A 21034-nucleotide genomic window follows, 5' to 3' on the forward strand; every position below is an offset into this window, starting at 1 on the left:
ACACCAAATCAAATCTGGGAACATTCATTTCTCCCCGCTAGATTTGGTTTGGTGGCATATAATGATTAATTTGTACAAATAACTATCTCATTAAAATCCTCTAAAATGGCCACATTTCAAAATCTGAATTAACTTACCATTTACAACAAACCAAACAAAACCAATAATTATGGAATTACAGGGTCACATTTTAATTCCTGAATTTTACAGTTCAGCATTAATATCACCACATGTATACAAATGGTGTAAAACAAGTACAGTGGTTTTCTTTTTCAATACAAAATAAACTTCTGTTTCATGGAAAAACTATACTTCATATCTACACAGTCAGCCCATCTTTTGCAAACAATAGCTAAAATTAAAATTAACTACAAAATCTCCAAAACAGGGAAACTGTGTCAGTAACTGTTCCAGGAGAAATGGACCCTAACACATTGCAAGAGTGATCTATATGGTGAATTGCTGCTGGTTTCATAAGTTCATTATCACTCTTAATGCAATTTGTAGTTTGGGGAATTCTTTCTTCTGCATGATCTCAGATCATATATGGCCAAACTAACATTAAAATATTTACAGTTCACTTGCTCTCAAAATAAAAAAAGGTCTCAAAATGGTTGCCTCAATCAATTTACCTAATGTACTTTTTTTTTGAAATTTGCTTAAATACATGGAATGTGTTAAGAAGCAGCCTTTGTACTATTCCCCCCACTCCCAGGTTCAAGGTGCTGCACGTTGACTCCACCTCCCAATCATTATTGGTTAAAAATGACTATGCCCCCAAACCTTCTGGCATTTCACAGTACTCTCTCTTTTACTCTTGCAAATGTGAAATGCAGATTTCTCAAGGGGAAAAAATGCTGAAGCTAGCAGGGAGCAACTCCATTCGACCTGGCTTCCCGTAAGATGCTACTGGTAGTTGCGACTCAGATGCTGCTTCCAAGCACTAGGGCTTATTGATGTTCTCTATATATTTTACTGTAAGCTGATGAGCCTTGGGTACCAGCCTTCCTGAACAGTTTCTTGTAGTCATCTTCAATTTTGAACCAAGCTTCTTTTTTCCTCCCAAAAACTAGAGGGGGGGGGGAGAGGGAAGAAATCAATTTGCCACTCAACATGCACTACATAGCAGGGTGGTGATACCCTCTTGTGTTTTGGCTGACTGTGCAAGTAGTGGTCCCCAACTTTTGAATTCTTTTTTTATGGAAAGAGAATCATTTAAAAGAGGCAACTGCTTAAAAAAACCCACAATGGACAGCACCATTACAAAGTCATGTTACTAGGTTTGCAACTGAAGCCTTACAATTTTCTTCTAGCTTGGGGAAACCCTGCAATATCAAAAAAGTTACTTGTCCCATCCCCTCACAGAGCCCGAGATGTTCTTTTTGCTGGCAACCTGTCATCCAGGCGCTGATTAGTAACCCACCATTTCAGTTTAATTTTTAACAGCCCGAATGGCAGACTCACTGACTAGAAAGAGATTAGGTTCTTTGGAAGCCTGGTGTTCTCAGAACTAAACCCTTCTAGTCGAGTTTCTTTTGCTACTCCTTGCATTCTCGTGTATTTTCCAGGGAGAAAGCTTTCTGTCAGACTATTTAGTTCAGTCACAGCATTTGAGCACCCTCAAGAAGAGTTTGTTTCAATATTCTTAAGAGCCAAGACGAGGTCTTTTCCTTGGGGAGGTTTCCTCCTCTTCATCTTCTTCCTCATCATCTGGATAATCCACAAGGCCGACTAAACTTCCCTGTTGAAGGCAAAGAAAAGGCTCATATTGAAAAGTATTCTTGAGAACAATCTTGTTGCAAAATGACTCCCCCACTAGCTGCCAGCATATGCAGGGAAAACTAAGAGCATCACTTGGGGTTGCCTGATGTAGCCACTGGCTCCGACAAGAGCAAAGATTACATTTCATAGGAAGATATATATATATATACCCCATGTATATATCTGCCATAATTTCAGAGAGTGAGGATTAGGTATTACTCCGCATGCAGATAGGGGGAAAGTCCTTAAAGACAACAATGGTATGTTTCTATCTTACGGAATATGCTGCTGCAAGATGAGACCTTATCAATGGCTATTAACTATGATCGTTAAATGGCATCTCCATGCTGAGGTGATGACTCACAACCAGATGGTTTGGGCAAACATCAAGGAAGGACTACTGCTGCATTTTGCTTTTTGGCAGCATCTGACTGACTACTGTGGTAAACAAGAGGCTAAGCTACATGGACCTTCAGCTCTTTTCATGTGTTATGGAGCCTGACCGCAGATGCAGCCAGCCCCCAATTGTCATGAGTAATAGAAGCCATTATTAAACAGCAAAAAGATAAACTGATGCCTTTTGCAATTCAGATCTGCTGTGCTCAAAGCGTGCCTGAAGCAGGAAGAGTTCAAATAAGCATTAAGCCCTGCAAACAAAAGCCACTGGGCTGGCTGCTCAAATGTCCCACGTAACCTGGAAAACAGCATTATGAGATGCAGTCCCTGGTCAAGACATTCAAAGTAGTGGAAATGATCCATTTAAGTGCATACCAAGAGCCCTGTGGGATCAGGTCAGTGGCCCATCTAGTCCCGCATCCCATTTTCCACAGCATCTCGCTTCTGCAAGCACACACTCCCCTCCTGTGGTTTCCAGCAGATTTTCATATATTTTTGACACAAGCCAGAATTTCTGTGGCCTCTATGGAACAATCTGAGCCCTAAAAATGCCACTGGAGTTCCTTAACATGGCATGGATAATTCTGTCACTGGATTAATACTGTATTTTAAATGTATTACCCTGGCTGACTACCAGACATTCCAACTGACTAACATTCGAAAGCAGTATTAAAAGTACCACCCCCACACTGAAGAGCCATAAGCTCATGAATCCCAATGTCCGCTCTCAGCAAAAAGCCGATCCTAATCAGCAAAGTTTTGTCACATTTATACTCCTGCCAGGGTCAAGCTGTAGAGAACTGCAGACCAAAACAATGCTGTGTTGTAAGAGTCTTGACACTGGGGAAGCCCACTATGTCCCACCAGCTTTACCTCGTAGGTAAGTACAGTGAGGAAGGTCTCCCCTCTGGGCTTTAAGAACAGGTTTATACATTTGAAGGGGCTTTCTCACCATCATCAATGATACCAGTTGGCTCACCTTTGTGGCTGTGACCGCTGCAGTCAAATTGGCATTCTTAGAAGAAGAACCATTTGAACTTGCTGGCGACGTCTGAGCTGCTACAGATTTACTGTTTGTACTATTTGCTCCATTAGTTGCACTGGCGGAGTGGGAAAATGTGAATTTGAAACCACCTGCTGAAGTTCTTTTGGGGAGATTCTCTTTGTCTTCACTCTCTTTTGCTATTGGGGGAAAAAATATTTTGTTTAGCATTGTCATTAAGATAAATGATCTATATAAGCCGAGATGCATACAGCAGCTCAACTGAACCACTTCTTCAAATGGCACTTCCAACTGGGGGAAGCATGGCAAAAATGGGGGAATACCTTTTTTTGTTTCCATGAATTTCTCATAACTATCTGGAAAATCGTCCTCTGACTTCGATTTTTCTACAGGGGGTACAACTGCTTCACCCTCCTCCTCTTCATCTTCATTGAACCACATTTCCTCATCATCCTCCAAGGTCCTAGCATCTCTACGGAACCTGTTGCTACGCAGTATAGATGGGACACTGTAAAATACACACACAAAAACGCTCAAAATCTGACACGCGCGGAGCAGGGGGGTCCCCTATATAAGATGACAAAGCTAGACCATGCTTGGTTGGTACGGTATGGAGAAGTTAGCAGAAAACAACCCTGAGAGTAGTTAGTTAATGCCAGCATCCTGGTCTTCCTCTAAGGAGCGTAAAGGTAAAGGTGGCTGACTCTGGGGTTGCGGCGCTCATCTCGCTTTATTGGCCGAGGGAGCTGGCATACAGCTTCCAGGTCATGTGGCCAGCATGACTAAGCCGCTTCTGGCGAACCAGAGCAGTGCACGGAAATGCCGTTTACCTTCCCGCCAGAGCGGTACCTATTTATCTACTTGCACTTTGACGTGCTTTTGAACTGCTAGGTTGGCAAGAGCAGGGACTGAGCAACGGGAGCTCACCCCGTCGTGGGGATTCGAACTGCCGACCTTCTGATGAGCAAATCCTAGGCTCTGTGGTTTAACCCACAGTGTCACCCGCGTACCTTCTAAGGAGCTTAGGGCAGCCTTTTATAGGATTGTGGGCCACCTGAACTTCCACAGCAGCCAACTAGTCTTTCAGGGTCTTCTAACACCTTCAGGAATTATGGGCTGCTCTGCACCAGCCTACTTGTTGGTTCAGCTAATCTCTGTTCCTCTCACCATGACAAAATCCCAGCATGAGAACTTCCCTAAAGAGGGAGATTCCCCCTCACCCCTGGGCATATTGTATTAATGCATTAAAACAATCTATTTGCTGCCCTTCAGCTTTCAGGATGCCTTACCAAGTCAGATTCTCAGAGATACAAGCAACATAAAATTTCCTTCCAGATACCTGTGGCCTAATTCTAGTTTCCTCACCTTTTTTTTTTTTTAAATTAAGCAACATGCTTTTCAAAGCAAACCAAGAAACAAAATGCTGAGATCCAGAAGTCTCGGAGTTGTAAAGTGGAGAGAGAAATGTACTAAATACAAAAAGTCCTGACCAAGTAAAACACTCTATTGTTATATACTGTGCATTCTTTGTAAGAAAGGCTGGCACATTTGACAGTATCATTAACTGGACAAGCAAGGCACGAACAGTTCATAAAACCTTCTAGAAAGGCCATGCAAAGATGCTTTCAGTTTGACATTTAGGATCAAGAGGGATACCTGTTCAGTTTCTGGCTCTGTCTGTCTTTCTCTTGCTCATATTTTGTCTTCAGTCCTTTAAACGTCTGAACATATTCAATGGATTCAAGTGCCTTATAAAAGTTTTCAACTATATGTGCAGTAAGTGATTTGATATCTTCCTGCGTTAACACAAAACAAAGGCTACCGTTACCAAGCTGGATAAGAAAACAGATATCAATCTCAGCCCATCGCTGCAGTTAAATGCTAACTTTTCGCTTCACAGCAAAAGGGCAAAAGTGATTTAAGCTTGAAACTTGGGTTTCGTGATCAAGCAGCCTGTCTCCTCAGGAATATTTTACTGAAGTAATACCCTCTGACAAAGTACACAAGGAGGAATTCCAGACAATTCACTCATATGCTTGTGTGCTACCTGAGCTAACAGGCCAAAGATATGCAGAGAACTCTGTAGCCACAAACACTATGGCTGTATACACAAATACAATTCCGAAATGGGGTGGTAGTGGCGGTAAGAGTTACGAGTCAAAACACCTGCCCCCTTCCCAATTATTTTCCTCTACGAATTCACACAAGCCTTTGGTGCAGCACTTACAAAAATAAAATCAAACTAAAGGGGTTACTGTATTCCTGCCAAACAGGGATAAGATTGTGGCAGAACTCTTAGTATAAGTGGTGCTCTTCCAAGCTTGAAAGCTGTATTGTGTGTTTTATAGACCCTGGGGATATCCCTTATAGGCTGAAGAAAAAAGAAACAGCCTCATGGCTTTCTGTAAGACCGACAGCTCCCTCAATTTCCCAGAAATTTGAAGAGAAGCAAGTAATGGGTTAAAAGACTTTTTTAAAAGTCAATACACCTATGAGAGAAGAGTGAGATTTAAATTCAAATAAGCAATACTTTTTCTTTTATTTTCATTAGTACACCTGTCAGGCTATTAATCATTCTGAGTGCTCACAGGTTGCAGAACACTGAGCGTAGACATAGCCTGTTCCTCTCTGCCGCCTATTGACACAACCGTGGCACACCAGTCACGGCTGCAACGCCTGTAGGGGCAGAAGCCATACTATTTCTAACACAGATTTTTCAAATCAGTTCTATTTGGATCTCTGCGGGTGTGAAGAATGATTTTGAATTAGCCACCCTACTGCCTCAAGCTGCCCTTTTTCCTGCTTGTGATGTTTGCATAACAGGCTGGGGAAAAATGAAGTGTGAACATTATGATCACTGCTGACACTCAGAAACAGCAACACTCAACTAAGTTTACCCAGAGTAGAACTCAGGAGCTTTAATTTCAATGGGTCTGATCTATGCAAACCGCAGTTGAACACCACCTTTTAGCTTGAAATTACTAACATACTCTGGGGGGGGGGGGGAATCACTGACTCAAAATCACTAAATGAAACTAGCTTTACAAGCCCGATTAACTTCCTTTCGCATTTAAATGGGCGAAGTGTTCTATGATGTGTTTTGTATATGAATTCCTGGAAAATCACTGTGGAGATCAAGGTGCACAGCAGCGAAGGAAGGAGAGTGTTCTAGTCATAGAGCACACTAGAAACCTGGCTTCCATTATGGGAATTTTGAGTCAACTACTATGTTCAGCTGCTCCTCTCTTTTGGCAGCTGGTGGTAGGTGTAGAAGTCAAAACGTTCTGAGCAACGGCACACACTTGAGAGTTTCTCTACAGCTAATGCAGACAGTTCTTCTAGCAGAAGAGTGCCCCATACTCTTGTTCTGAATAGCACAGGCAGTAAAGCTCTAGGATAGCCTTCCCCAACTTGGTGCCCTTCCAAAATTTTGGATTACACTAACACCAGCCAGCATGGCCAATGGTCAGGAGTGATGGAAGCTGGGAATCCAAAACATCTGGAAAGTGTCAGGCTGGGGAAGGCTTCTCCAAGGCATTTATGCAGGCCTGTCAAGACACTTTTAAGGAGTCTGAACAAAATATGAGAACAAGTCTGTGGCTCGCATGCAGCAGGGTTTAACAAACCCACTTGCCATGCTCCCCATGCAGAGCGTTGCATCGCCCTCTAGTGAGTGGCAAGTCACACATGGCCAAACCAGGAAAACCCCCTGGAACAGGAAGGGCTGGACACTGCTGCTCAAGAGGCACCGTTGGGAAAGGCCAGCAGGGGAGGGAGAGAGAATAGGGAATGGACTCAAGATTCAGTCCTTTCCATGTCTTAGTAAAGGTAAAGGGACCCCTGACCATTAGGTCCAGTCGTGACCGACTCTGGGGTTGCGGCGCTCATCTCGCTTTATTGGCCGAGGGAGCCGGCGTACAGCTTCCGGGTCATGTGGCCAGCATGAGCGATACCTATTTATCTACTTGCACTTTGATGTGCTTTCGAACTGCTAGGTTGGCAGGAGCAGGGACCAAGCAATGGGAGCTCACCCCGTTGCGGGGATCTGAACCGCGACATTCTGATCGGCAAACCCTAGGCTCTGTGGTTTAGACCACAGTGCCACCCGCATCCCTTTCCATGTCATACTCTAGTAGTAATGGTCCATCCCCCTATATTGCTGCGACTCAGGGTGTGGTGTTTTTGTTTTGTTTTACACTTAACACATCCTTGAAGATGGCAGGATCCCCAAGGACCTGCTCTACAGGGAGCTGACGTCAGGCACCAGGCCCATCGGCAGATCAACTCTATGTTACAAGATGTCTGCAAACATGACATGAAGGCTGGTGACATCAACACCTGGAGACAGACCATCTGGTCATGGATCCATAGCAGTGACCAAAGGAGGAATGACCGCTGGGAAGAGCGCAGAGCGAAGAAAAACCATGGTCCATCTGTAACAGTACGACCAGCCGCCGTCATCTGTCTCAGGTGCTGTGTCAGTCTTTACAGCTACAGCACGCACTGCAAGCTGCCAACAGATTGACCTCACCTCCAAAGGCTCACTCCTCCACAGTCTCCCAAGACAGATGGATGCCCACAACACATAAAAAGTTATTTCCAGCGCTCAGTAGCAATATCTAAAGCTCACACATGCCTGAAAGGTTTCTTGGAATTGAAAGCACAACTTACCACTCTGATGAATTCAAAAAGTTCAATGACTGCTGAATTCAGCAGATTGTACCTAGTTCCATTATCCAAAAGAGCATTTATGACGGGCTCAAACAGGTTTCCTTTGGTGATATAACGGTTATAAAACTCATCCTTTAGGCCGATTATCCTCCTCATGAAACGAAGAGCACCTGCAATATTAACAAGCATTTTAAGAGGGTCCTTTCTGGTCCTCACACTACCTGCATCTGTTTACACAAGCTGAAAGGAGTAGTCCAGTTTACTGACCAGCAGCAAACTATGATGTCTAGGACAGCCTTCCCAAACCTGGTGTTCTCCAGATGATATTGGACTGCAACTCCCATCAACGCCGACCATGCTGACCGGAGTTGATGGGAATCTAAGAGTCCAACAACTGGTGTGCACCAAGTTAAGGAAAGCTGGTCTAGGAGCCAGCTTAGAAAAGGGAAATTGACCGGCTACTTACACAGTGCCAAAAAGGTGTGTTTTGAATTCATCAAGACCAACACTCTTCTCAGCAAATCCTTGTTCATAATATAGTTCTTGATGTGATATGTGTGGTGTTCCACACAAAAGGTGAGCAGCTCCAAAATTAAGGCAAGCAGCTGTGCTGTTTGGTAGTTGTCTGCCAAAGGAACAAAACCCGGTTAGATACAATGAACCCTGCAAATGCCAAAGTCACGACAAAAATAGTGTTCGCCTAGGAGTGAGACTTTCCCCAAGCCAGACATTTATGTCAAGCAAGCTTGAGATCCAAAACCTTTGCCATGGAGCAGAGTTCTCTAAGCACAAGCTGGGATCCTAGGTCTAGCATTGTTTTTATTTAAAACCTTTTGTACCCAGCCTCTCTGATTACTTAAGGAGGCTCAGGTTTACTAAAGTTAATAAAAATGTACTAACAAACAAACAAAAACAAACGTGCATTAAAAATCCTCAGTAACTGTATCAAATCAGTCAACTGTTGCTACAGAAGATGCATGTACCTCCTTAAACATGGGTAGGCAAACTAAGGCCCGGGAACCAGATCCGGCCCAATCGCCTTCTCAATCTTGCCCGCGGACGGTCCGGGAATCAGTGTGTTTTTACATGAGTAGAATGTGTCCTTTTATTTAAAATGCATCTCTGGGTTATTTGTGGGGCCTGCCTGGCATTTTTACATGAGTAGAATGTGTGCTTTTATCTAAAGTGCATCTCTGGGTCATTTGGGGGCATAGGAATTCGTTCTCTCTCCCCCCCCCTTTCCCCCCAAAATATAGTCTGACCCCCCACAAGGTCTGAGGGACAGTGGACCGGTCCCCTGCTGAAAAAGTTTGCTGACCCCTGTCCTTAAATGTCCAGGAGTGTTTCTGAAAGGTCTCTAAAATCCCTTGGTAGCTGGTCTTGCCTGTGGCCACAGTACCCAAAAGCTTAGAGATTTGTGAAAAGCCTGTGCGCAGAGTGGCTGTATTCACAAAGTGGACGATTTCACACAACCATTCACGCAACACATTTGTATGTCACATTCTTCAACCCTCCACATCGTGGAGGATTGGAAGGAGCCAAGGACACACTTGCAATCCTAGTTTGCCATTTCAGACATAAACGTATAAAAGAATAGCCTTGTTGGATCAGATCAAAGTCTCATTTAGTCCAGTATCCTGTTTTCACAATGGCCAACCAGATGCCAGTGTGAAACATACAACACCCACTCATGATCCCCAGCTGCTGATATTCCAAAGCATACTACTGAAGATAATACAGCCACCGTGGCTAGTTGCTAATCCCATTTTAAGACATCCAAATCACCAGCCATCGCTACAGTTTGTGGTAGTAAACTCCAGTTGAGCTATTTGCTGTGTGAATAGGTACTTCCTTTTGTGTGTCCTGTATCTCTCAGCTTCATTAAAGGACTTTAGTTCTAGTATTATGAGAGAAATAGAAAAACCTCTCTCTATCCACACTGCATTGCAGTTTGACAAAACAAGATGTTTGCTATTCTGCCAGAGGCATGAGAGAACCACACGAGCGCATGGCTCATTCCAGATCATTCATGCTTTGGCAGACCAGTGGCAGTGATGGCTGAAATGCAGCCTTCTTGCTGTCAATTGGGAACATGATTTCCCCATTTTTAGGGTGATGTCTCTAGAATGCCGCACTCTCCCAGGAGGAAGAAAAAGCCATCAATCTAAGATTCCTAGGAAAGGATCTCTCCATATGTACACCTCATTTCAAATTAGGATGGTGGTGGGGGTGGGGATTTAAGGGGGGGGAAATCACAAATGCATCCACCTACCTGGGCAAATTGTATTACTCTTGTTGCTTCCAACTACCACATCTAAAAGAAGTGAAAAGATTTAGCACTGTTAAGTTGACTGTTTAATGGATGTGGTAAACAGAAAATATTTCAAGATAAGAGGTATACATTTTATTTCAAGGTCCGACAACTTCTGACTCGCATGTGCAGCACAAGACGCCCACCCAAACACTTTTTGGAGGGGGTTGTCAGGCATCAGAACCCACCTAGTTTTGTCTGTAACACCATTGGAGTTGCACACATGTACTCCATCTGTGAATAGTACTGTGTTAGTCACTAAAAGTTGGTGGTAAAAGATAGGAGACATGCAAGTCAGCATGGAGGGGTTTGCAAAAAGCTACAGAAACAAGTTACCGACCCCATTCTGCTTTCATTGAAGCAACCTTTGAATCTCAGAACTGCTTAAGTGACTTTTAAAGATATGGGTTTATTTTTGTAAGAAACCCCTGTGCCTGAAAAATCAGCAGCCTGGTTCACACACAACAGGAAACTGTGGTTTCCCACTGTGTGACCAAGCCTGCATGAGCCTTGAGTTTGTGTGTTTCCTCCCTTCTCCTTCCGAGCCTATGAAGAGAAGCTTCCAGTTTTAAACTAAACACGGTTCCCTTTGACATCCCAATGCGGGAAACAAAGATTTGTTTAAACTACAGCAAGTAAGAACAAGTCTATCTTGCTCTCGGATCACAACTCCTCATGTTTGGATACCAAGGGAAACAGTGGTTGCTTTAAAACTGGAAGCTTCTCTTCCTCATGGGCTTGGGAGAGGAAGGAGGAAGCTACACCTGAGTCAGTGTGCTAGGCAAAAACGATGAGACAGTTTCTCAAGAGATCCCTTGGTTTCTGAAATTATTTTAGAGTAACTCAAAAAGGAAGCACTGTACATCATAATGCAAGACTTTTTTTGTCTAAAAATTTACAAAAATGCAGTCAAGATCAGCAGCCAATATCCAACGACAGAAGGATGTTTGTAGAACTGAAGCCCCTGAAGACCAGAATTTTCAGTACTCGGCAGTGGGTGAAAACAAGAACCCAGAAAAATCTGGAATTTTACAACAGTACAGTCATACCTTGGTTCTTGAACAGAATCCGTTCCAGAAATCCGTTCGACTTCAGAAAATGTTGAAAAACCAAGGCGTGGTTTCTGATTGGCTGCAGGAGCTTCCTGCACTCATTCAGAAGACGCAGAGGATGTTCGGCTTCCAAAAAATGTTTGCAAACCAGAACACTCACTTCTGGGTTCGCTGCATTCGGGAGCTAAAACATTCGAGTCACAAAGCATTTGAGAACCAAGATATGACTGCATTTGGACTAACCGTAAACACAGCATTCAGATGTTAATGCTAAAGCAGCTTAGCAAAAGGGTACAAGCCTGGGTGAGCTTTGCTTGCTCCTCTGGCACAGCCTTGAAGACACTAGAAGTGTTAGCTTTAGTTTCCAACAACAGTGGTACCTTGGTTTAAGAACAGCTTAGTTTATGAACAACTTGGATTAAGAACGCTGCAAACCTGGAAGTAGATGTTTTGATTTGTGAACTTTGCCTTGGAAGCATAACATGTTCCATTTGTAAATTGAGTCCCCCGCTGCTATGGGACAGCACGCCTTGGTTGAACAATGCTTTGGTTTAAGATCTGACTTCCAGTACGGATTAAGTTTGTAAACCAAGGTACCACTGTATTTATTTCACCTGAATGGAGAACCGTGACTAGGGCTAACTATGTTTAGGGACAGCCTTCCCCAACCCTGTGTCCTCAAGTTGTTTTGGACTACCGGCCATGCTGGCGGTAGTTGACACATCTGAAGGACACAAGGTTGGGGAAGGCTGGCTTAGGGAAACAAGCCAAAGACCTAAACCTCAGTTTGAAGTTGGCTTTCTTCCCCAGCGACAGTTGGTTTAGGTTTGCCCACAATGAGAAAATGTGGTTAGTTCAACGAGGAAGCTAAAGGTCCAATCTCCTCTTTGTAACTGTGCTAGAGGAGAATGGCAGCACGCAAGCTCACGCATGCAACACTAACCCATGTGAAGCAGGCACACTCTCCTTCCACCAGCTTTCTGCAAACCTCGGACAGCTCAATACAACCAGGGCATAAAAGTATGCAAGTCTCGGTTTGAGTAAATTAATCCGCACAACAAAAACACAGTTTGTCTTGCAAACAGCTGCATGAGTCTGAAATACGAAAATGTGGATAGAAGGAAGACGACAAGGCAGAAAAGACAAACAAAAGATCTGATCTTACCTTTGTCGCTTTTGTCCTCTGATGTGTTTGCCAGAAGTGGAGCAGTGAGGACATGCATACAATGGTTGTAGAAAAAATTGAGAAACTCACTTTTCTCGGTTTTCTGAAACAGAAAATACTAACTAGATTAGCAAATATGATAACAGCATGTAAAGTCAATCAGCTGACAAGTAACAAACAACCAAACCAAGAGAAATCAATGATGCTGAATTCAGCGCCTTCAAGGTATCTTCTACCCAGAAGAGATGCAAGCCATCACATTCCCACTATTATTATTTGAATGTTTTAAATAGCTTTGGGGGGGGGGTTGGCAATCAAGCGGTATATAAATTGTATGAATACAATAAATTTAAAAATCTGTAAAATTAGGGTGGCCTCACCCTAATGAGGTAGAGCAGGGCCCTTCTCTGCCCTGGTACCTACCGTATTTTTCGCTCTATAGGATGCACTTTTCCCCTCCAAAAATGAAGGGGAAATGTGTGTGCGTCCTATGGAGCGAATGCAGCCTCCTTGGCTTCAGCAATAGCAACACGAAGCTTCCGAAGCACAGAGGGAGCGCTTCCTCCGTGCTCCGGAGGCTTCGCATTGCTTTCACTGAAGCCTGGAGAGCGAGAGGGGTCGGTGCACACCGACCCCTCTCACTCTCCAGGCTTCAGGGATAGCCGCCTGAAGCCTCCGGAGTGCAGCAGGAACTCGAGCTGTGCTCCGAAGGCTTCGGGTTCCTTTTCCTGAAGCCGGGAGAGCAAGGCTCTCCTGGCTTCAGCAGAGAGGGAGAGCTGCGCAGCGCCCCTTCAGCGAAGCGGGAGGAGAAATGGAAGGGGCGCCGTTTCTCCTGCCGCTTCGCTGAAGGGGCGCTGAGCAGAGAGGGGGAGATTTTTTTTTCTTGTTCTCCCCCTCTAAAATAAGGTGCGTCCTATAGAGCGAAAAATACGGTAAGTTATGCAACTGCCTTTCTTCACCCATTAACATAGATTCCAAACTGTTGCTTTTCAAGCACCAGATAATTCCCCCCCCCTTTTTAAAAAAAGACACATTCCCATATGTTTAACATTCCTGAGTTTTAGCGGCTTGATGACTTTTAATGGCTCTGGAGGCTGCGGCTGTTGTGAAATTAAACTCTGTGTTTTACTTCCTCTTTAAATTGTTTTATAAGCAGCAGTTTTAAGATATGCTGTAAGATACCTTGAGACTCGCATAATGAAAGGCAGGACTGAGATGCTTTAAACGACAATACGCACCAGCATAAACATTCACACAGCTACGGAGCACTGGCTTTATTTCAATTATTCCATTGTGCAGTCACAATGGAACAGGAAATTGCAACACATTTTGTGTTTTACTTCAAAGCCACCATGGCAGCTTACCTAGCTAGTAACCTTCAGATTGAGAGCGTGAACTTGGTCCTTCTAAATTAAAATCCCCAACTCTTCCCATTGTACCAGACAGAAATAATTTTTTTACTATATAAACACTTGCACCCAGCCCAAATTATGTAAGACCTTAGTTTGCAGGCACTGGTATTAACCATGCCCCACCTGCAATGGGGAACTCAAAGGTCACCCATTCCATATATGGTGTTGATGCCTTTCAATCCCCTGGGAAGCAGACATGGCAGGAGAACTCATCATTCAATCCAAGAGTGGACAAAGTTTGAACTGAACACAAAACGGTGTACAAGCACTGGAATCTCCACGCATATGAAAAGTCACAGACATGGTCTAACATAAAACGTTCTGACATCATGCTGTGGGAACATTTGAGATGAAGTAAAACTACCATTCCAGTTTTGTGGTGGAAACATATACGTACATATATTTTAAAGTGAAAACATGCTTCCAAGTATATTTTCCAGAAATGCAAAGCTAACGCACATTTTTGCAAATAGTTACAAAGTGTGCCGAAAGACAAGTAGATTTTAGTCAACATGTTTCTTAGACAGTAAAGTTTCTTTACCCCTTTCCATTTTCTTACATTAGCTGTGGCCAACATGTTCTCAGGATCAATTAGGGTACGCAAGAGCCCCATTAACTGAACAGCGCCCCCAAGCTCGGGGTCAGTGTCACAGATCATTTGCTCAATGACTACGTTTATGAGGAGAATGTCCTGAAACAAACAGAGACAAATTAGACACGCTTTCAGAAATTTAACAAAGGTAAATAGTATTTTTTCCCCCTTTTTTGGTGGTTGGGAGGGTAAGAATAGGAATCTATGACAGTTTTAGATTTTGCCTACCATCTCTCAGGATACCAATTACTGAGCTTTGTGTAATTTCCCACCTTTATTGATGAGGACGTTTATTTCCTCTTGATTAAAAAAAGGAACTCGTGGAGAGTTCACTTGTATATTTTTAGGATACACCTTATTTTTGTAATTTTAAGTTTTAAACAGTTTATAATATTATGTAATATTGCATTTCAATATTAACATTGTGTTCTGATTGTTGTAGCCTGTCCTGGAGCCTTAAATTGAAGAAAGGGTAATAAATTGTAATAAAATAAAATTGTAATATGGTGGTGCTTAGGTGTTTTTTCACCCATGAAGTCATTTTTATTGCTATGTAGCCTATTGAACATTTTAACCGTTTGATATGTTTCTGCTATGCAGTGTTTTTGGAGACTGTGTGTTAAAGACAACAGATTTTCACAATGAACCCTTTGCAAATCTAAGCCAATAGGCAGGGTTAACTGCTTAGTGGCCACTTGCTACCCCAGCTATCTACTGCCTTCAGGGACTGCCACACTATTTTTGCTCAACAATTCACACACATTTGCTTACATGTGGTTTCTTCCAGCAGCACATGTACAAGAAGACATGTTGCTTGCAGTATATCTAGATGCAGCAGTGAGGAGATGGGAAAGAAACCTAACTATGGAGGCCCAATATGACCTGCCTAGATTCTGATACACCAAAAGCCTTCAAACTACCTGGTGACTCTTCTAGAGCTTCCATAAGAGAGCTTTATAAACGTTAAGTGTAAGTGTACCAGGACCCTCCTTCTCTAGCTGCTGTCTCTCATGAGATTTGCAGCCAGATTACTACTTCCGATTATTATTTGCCTTGTCATGAGCAACCAACAGTGGAGTAGTAAATGGGAACCCAGTGGCCCAGGACTGATGCAGCCCTTCTTGGAGAACACTCTTTCACAGCGAACCTTTGTATGCTAGATGAATCAAACATGTCAGGTGTAACAGGTCAGGAAGCTCTCATGTCAGCCTAAATTATAGTTCAGAATAAAGTGGTACCTCATTTTACAGACGGAATCCGTTCCGGAGGCTCGTCCGTAACGTGAAATGCCCGCAACTTGAAGTGCTGCATCTGCACATGCGCAAAGCACGATTTAGCGCTTCTGTGCATGCACGAGCAGCGAAACCTGGAAATAACCCCTTTTTGAACTTCCGGGTTGCCGCGGGACACAACGTGAAAAGACGCAACATGAAGCGGATGCAACACGAGGTATGACTGTACAAGTCTGTGATCTCAGACTGGGTGTGTGTGTGTGAAATATTGAAGAACATTTCATTTTTTACTTAATAAAATAAGAGACATAGTGGTAGGACTGGCCATTGCCAGCCGTATCATATAAGCATACTGCATCTTTCTTACATCGTCACTCTGCTGGGCTTCCTGCATTACAAATTCCCGCACCATGGATGGACTGAATTCTACCAGGTAAGAAAATATATCTGTAGCAGCAGATCTAACTTGCAGATCGTCCATGCCCTGAAATGAAAATCATATTAACAGTGAAAAAGAGGTATTATGGAGTTCGTAATGCTATACAAAGCTATTAAAGGTAAAGGTACCCCTGCCCGTACGGACCAGTCTTGCCAGACTCTAGGGTTGTGCGCTCATCTCACTCTATAGGCCGGGAGCCAGCGCTGTCCGCAGACACTTCCAGGTCACGTGGCCAGCGTGACAAGCTGCATCTGGCAAGCCAGCGCAGCACACGGAAACGCCGTTTACCTTCCCGCTAGTAAGCGGTCCCTATTTATCTACTTGCACTCGGGGGTGCTTTCGAACTGCTAGGTTGGCAGGCGCTGGGACTGAGCAGCGGGAGCGCACCCCGCCACGGGGATTCGAACTGCCGACCTGACGATCGGCAAGTTCTAGGTGCTGAGGTTTTACCCACAGCGCCACCCGCATCCCTATATACAAAGCTATTACAGTACAGTAAAACTCTGACTTCAAATATACAAGAGGATAGTAATTCTATTTCTACAAGGGGTACAAAAGCTTTCTTTATAATCCTCAAGAGTCTATGGCTGTGAATCTAAGGGTGTAGATTTCGACATTTCGCTTACCAAAAAAAAGTCCAACTTTGTTGCCTTGAAATTCAGGTAGTTAAACTATATGCAGGATTAGTGGCTATTTGTGAAGATGATGTGCTGATCCAGGGTTCCTGTGAGTGGATCTTTGCTCAAAGGACACTCCCACCAGAAAAAGGTGTGTGTGTGATTTTTCTGGAATCTTCCTTCCCCCTGCAGTCTCCAGAGAAATTGCTCCAGAGGGTTGGAGAACTCTCTGGAACAGCATAGCAGGTGGCATCAGGGTTTATAAGGGGAAAATGTAAAAACCACCTCTGCAGGGCCCTCTGCTGGATCTTCCACAAATGGAAGAGCCCTTCTGTTGGTGGAATAGCAACTCTGAGTGCAACCCAAGGTGATTTAAAATATACAAATTTGTAAAAACCCTTTTCCACTGAATCTTAGTGCTCTGTTTTTCATACACACATATTTGTCACTTCAGTGATCACTGTATATTTAAATAAGTCAGTAATCATTTAAATATCTATGAACTGTATCTTTCTCAAAGGCTCTGCATACATCAGAGACTGGTATTAGAATCAGTCAACCTATGAACAATTTGAGAGTGTAATAGCTCAAAAATGTAAAGACAAACCAACGAGACACCTCAAATCTTGCCCGCACTTTATCATTCAACTCACCATTACTATTTCAAGAGCAGGAAGAATTCCTAACTTTGCCAAAGTTTTGAAAAATGTGTCTCTGTTCTGGGGCTGCAATGTCTGCGAAAATGCACAAAACTCCTTGAAGAAGTTAACCTGCAGGAGGTGTAAGAAACATTTCAATACAGAAAGTGCCAGTACACAGCCAATAAGTAAACATTTATACAGTTTCAGATATTAACAGAATCTGAGTTTTACTCAACACAAAGAACACATATTTCAAGCAAAAGAGGCAGTAGCATTAGCACACTATTTCCCAAGTTAAAAGCATCCAAACCGGACTTACCAGTTCACGCCTTTTGTCATCATCTGTAGCTTCGTCAGTTAATTGTGCAAAAACTTCAGACAAAAACTTTTCATCTTCCTGTACAATACAGCAATTTTACATAGTTATGACACAAAGTTCTCTATTTTAGAGTTGCAATGCAAAATCAGGTTTTGTACTGTTGCAAGTTACTCTCTTATTTCATGTACCACTAAACTAATGCGTCCACCTGTGCTATACTGCCTATGCTTTCACAGCTAGTAAGGAAGATTCCACAGATTTACAAGTCACTTTTTTCCTCCAGAGAGTCCCACTGCAGCAAGCAGCATTACGTATGAACAACATTTTTTCAATTTACCAACGACAAGTCTATCAGTCATAATGGTCAACTTGTGCCCAATCAGTATAGGAACCTAGCTTAAGATTCTTTTAAGTATCCATACAATGAATTCAAAATACAGATGACTAGAGTTAGTAAGAAGAAATTGATGAATGAATGAATGAAAGCAGACTTTTCCTGTCCCCGATAAACCTCTGCATCTCCTTCTCCATCCAGCTTCTTCAGGGGGAAGAGGATTCCTCGTCTCACTCAGGTCTCTTTACTCCCTCCAAGCTTCTTTGGGAAACAATGGAGGGAAGTAAAAGCCAATGAGACCAATTGCACCCACATTATTGCCCAGCCCTATAACTAGGTGTATGATCTGAATGTATGAGGCTTCAATCCAATCTGTATAACCTCCAACTGAGGTGCAAAAAAGTGCACCAGGAGCCTTACACATTTATATCTGCCCTGTGGATTGTCTGAGGTATCAAACTGGCACTGCTAATTTGTTGCTCCACACCAAATTTAACGAGTTTTAGAATTCAAGCACTTGTGACTTCAACAGAACAATCCAGCCAGTGTTTTTGTTCCAACAAGAAATTTAGGACTGAGTTTTTACAATTTCTTAAGCCTTGCAAGTTTAGAAGTCAGTTGCAGACTCAACAGTGATGATACTAGACTCATTCTCAATTGGTGTATCTGACCTAAAAAAGGTAAAACAAAAACAAAAACAGTGAGTCGTATTATTTTAACCCTCTTGATAGTTTTCTAGCATTAAGTGCTGCATGTGTTGAACTTGACTGTGAAAAGATTATATAAAAGATTTAGTGAACTAGGAGAAGGAAGTGGCAGGCACAGTGCAAGGCAGGGGCAAGCCAAGCCTTTAAATTAAGTTAAGGAGCTAAAAACATGTCATTAAAAAAACAGTACAGATTAATGCCCCCCCCCCATTCTCTCCTAATAATCTGGGAAGACACAGTAACAAGACAGATATATTAGTGTTTACAAGTTTCCTCCCATCTGGAAATGGTTCAGCTGCACATAAGTCAATGTAACTTTGCCAAGCCAAAACACAGATGTAACACACTTTTAGAACTGGAGGTGGGTGGGTAACACATAAATAGGTCATAGCCATTTTTTGCTTCCTACTGTCCTATTCCCAAAATGGCCCACCATCTCATTAAAGTCTTCTCTGACACTGGAGTTTGCATGCTATTTTTAGATATAGTCCAACTCTTAGAAATGCATCATTATATGAAACTGTCATAATGCACACAAAAAACCAGGACCCGTAAGTTAGTGAGCTGCTTCTTATGCAACCCTCCTCAACCAAAGGTTAATGACTGTGTCACAAACTGTCATGCTCATGACATATATGGGGACATATCCCTACATCAAATTGTCTCCTTCCCTTGGATATTTGGATACACAAGAGTCCAATGATCAAAGCTTACGAAGTACTGAATATCACTTTTACTTTAGATAAAAAAGGTAGGAAGTATGTCAGTAATTAATTAGGCATACAGTTATTTCTTCATTTGTGTAATGCTTGGGTGCATGGGCATGACTGTAGAAAAAGGAACTGTACTGGACAGTCCTAAATATTAACTAGTCATTTATCTGCAAGTTATAGCTTAAGTGTTTCTATTTGCTAAGTCTTTATATAAGGACCCTGAAAGGAAATATAAAAAACACTAGTTAATAATGTCTAGTATTGTCTACGGCAAGCAAAACTTCCCCCTACTCTGGACATGACCTGAGTTTCGTCTGTATTTGCTTGCCCCCAGAAAGTAGGGGAAGCTTTGAGGTTATGAGGACAACCTCCAAAATGGCTTACGGGCATAAGTGAAGATCCAAAAAGTCACACAAACTACACATACCGGTGCGTGTGCTTGTTTTTCAATCACGGCATAAGAGAAATCACCGAAGCAGCTTTCAAGGTGTTTGCAACATGGCATGGCATGGTTATATATATGCCATGGTTGAAATATTCCTATTCAAACAAGGAAGTTAAAAATAATCCCATGGGCATGCATAAAGCCTTGGGCTGTCTTCTGAAGTAGCTCTTTGGACCTCAGTTATCAAGTCATTAAGATGCTACTCATGCTTATTATACAGGTCCCTTCTACACTACCAATCAGAAGAGTCGTCCAACATCTATTCACTTGGAATCCTTAGAGCTATGCAGGCAGCAAGAAACCTCAAAAAGTACACCAATTTCATGTTGCCACAGCAGCAGCAGCCAAGGACCAAAATAAAAGAAACTGTTTCCAAAACACAGTTGTTGGCAAGTATTGAAAATATCTCCTCCATGTGTTCTGCTTTTGGAAGACAAGAGGGAGGCAGAAAGGGGGAAATACCAAGAAGTTGTATTGTTTATGACGTATTAGCAATTTAGGTGTTTATCCTACTCGGTATCAAAGTACTCAAGTTACAGAATATTTAAAATCAAGCTTGAAGCATCAAGAACAACGTAAATCCATTTAAAATCTTAGAAAAATCCCACCCATTAAAATCCCCATCCATTATCAGTTTGGCCTCCACCCATAAAAAGCCAGCTCAAATAAAGGGCTTACGCCTGAGCAAAGGAAGAACTTCTACAGTTGTAAAACTGAGCAAGGGCCAATCTACATGGACTTCCATTACAAGCAACAGTGTGTTATTCAATGTAGTGCTAAGGCAAATATTTTGTCAGCCCAAGAATTTCTTCTTGCGCAACAGAATGCTGCTGCTCTCTTCCACAGCCCAAGCCCCCTAAATCTACTGTGGGAGTTCCCTCAACCCCCTGAAGCAGATCTGGGGTCACTGCAGGTTGTGCATTTGGGGGGTGGGGAGAAGACCCACTGCAGAAGCAGATTTTATTTTGCTTGTGCAATTTTTTAGTTGACTATAGCTCAGAGTTTTGAGTAGGGTTTCCCAAACTTGGGTCTCCAGTTGTTTTTGGAGTACCTTGCAGCTTGCCAGACAGAACTAATCCCCTTCTTCTCCCCCTGTGCACTGTTCCAGAGGTTCTCCCAACTGCCCCAGAGCCAATTGGGGAGTATGGGAGATGTGCAGTGGAAGGGGAGGGGGAAGATCCACTGTGCAAGTGGAAGTCCTTGAATCCCTAAACTAGGTCAAAT

At 42.9% G+C, this 21034-nt stretch overlaps 1 protein-coding gene and 1 non-coding gene across 4 annotated transcripts in view; both read right to left on the minus strand.

Annotated features, from left to right (window-relative positions):
* Positions 1-167: 167 nt before the first annotated feature.
* Positions 168-21034, minus strand: part of PPP4R3B (protein phosphatase 4 regulatory subunit 3B) — a 30147-nt gene continuing 9280 nt past the window's right edge. The window contains exons 5-16 of one of the 3 annotated variants that reach the window (XM_053383662.1): positions 17612-17689; positions 17305-17421; positions 15963-16079; positions 14313-14462; positions 12360-12462; positions 10104-10145; positions 8298-8456; positions 7832-8001; positions 4817-4956; positions 3484-3647; positions 3137-3339; positions 168-1741 (exon numbers count right to left, since the gene is read on the minus strand). In XM_053383662.1, coding sequence (XP_053239637.1) covers positions 1646-1741; positions 3137-3339; positions 3484-3647; positions 4817-4956; positions 7832-8001; positions 8298-8456; positions 10104-10145; positions 12360-12462; positions 14313-14462; positions 15963-16079; positions 17305-17421; positions 17612-17689 — 1539 coding nt within the window. In that variant the 3' untranslated portion in view covers positions 168-1645. Of the gene's footprint in view, positions 1742-3136; positions 3340-3483; positions 3669-4816; positions 4957-7831; positions 8002-8297; positions 8457-10103; positions 10146-12359; positions 12463-14312; positions 14463-15962; positions 16080-17304; positions 17422-17611; positions 17690-21034 lie in introns of all 3 variants that reach the window. The other 2 variants (XM_053383660.1, XM_053383661.1) reach the window with 2 other exon arrangements.
* LOC128411686 (small nucleolar RNA SNORA17) lies at positions 5716-5849 on the minus strand. The gene has a single exon (XR_008329892.1). It is a non-coding gene; the product is annotated as a small nucleolar RNA SNORA17 (small nucleolar RNA).

Source organism: Podarcis raffonei, chromosome 3 (genome assembly GCF_027172205.1).
Source record: "Podarcis raffonei isolate rPodRaf1 chromosome 3, rPodRaf1.pri, whole genome shotgun sequence".
Classification (NCBI taxonomy): Eukaryota; Metazoa; Chordata; class Lepidosauria; order Squamata; family Lacertidae; genus Podarcis; species Podarcis raffonei.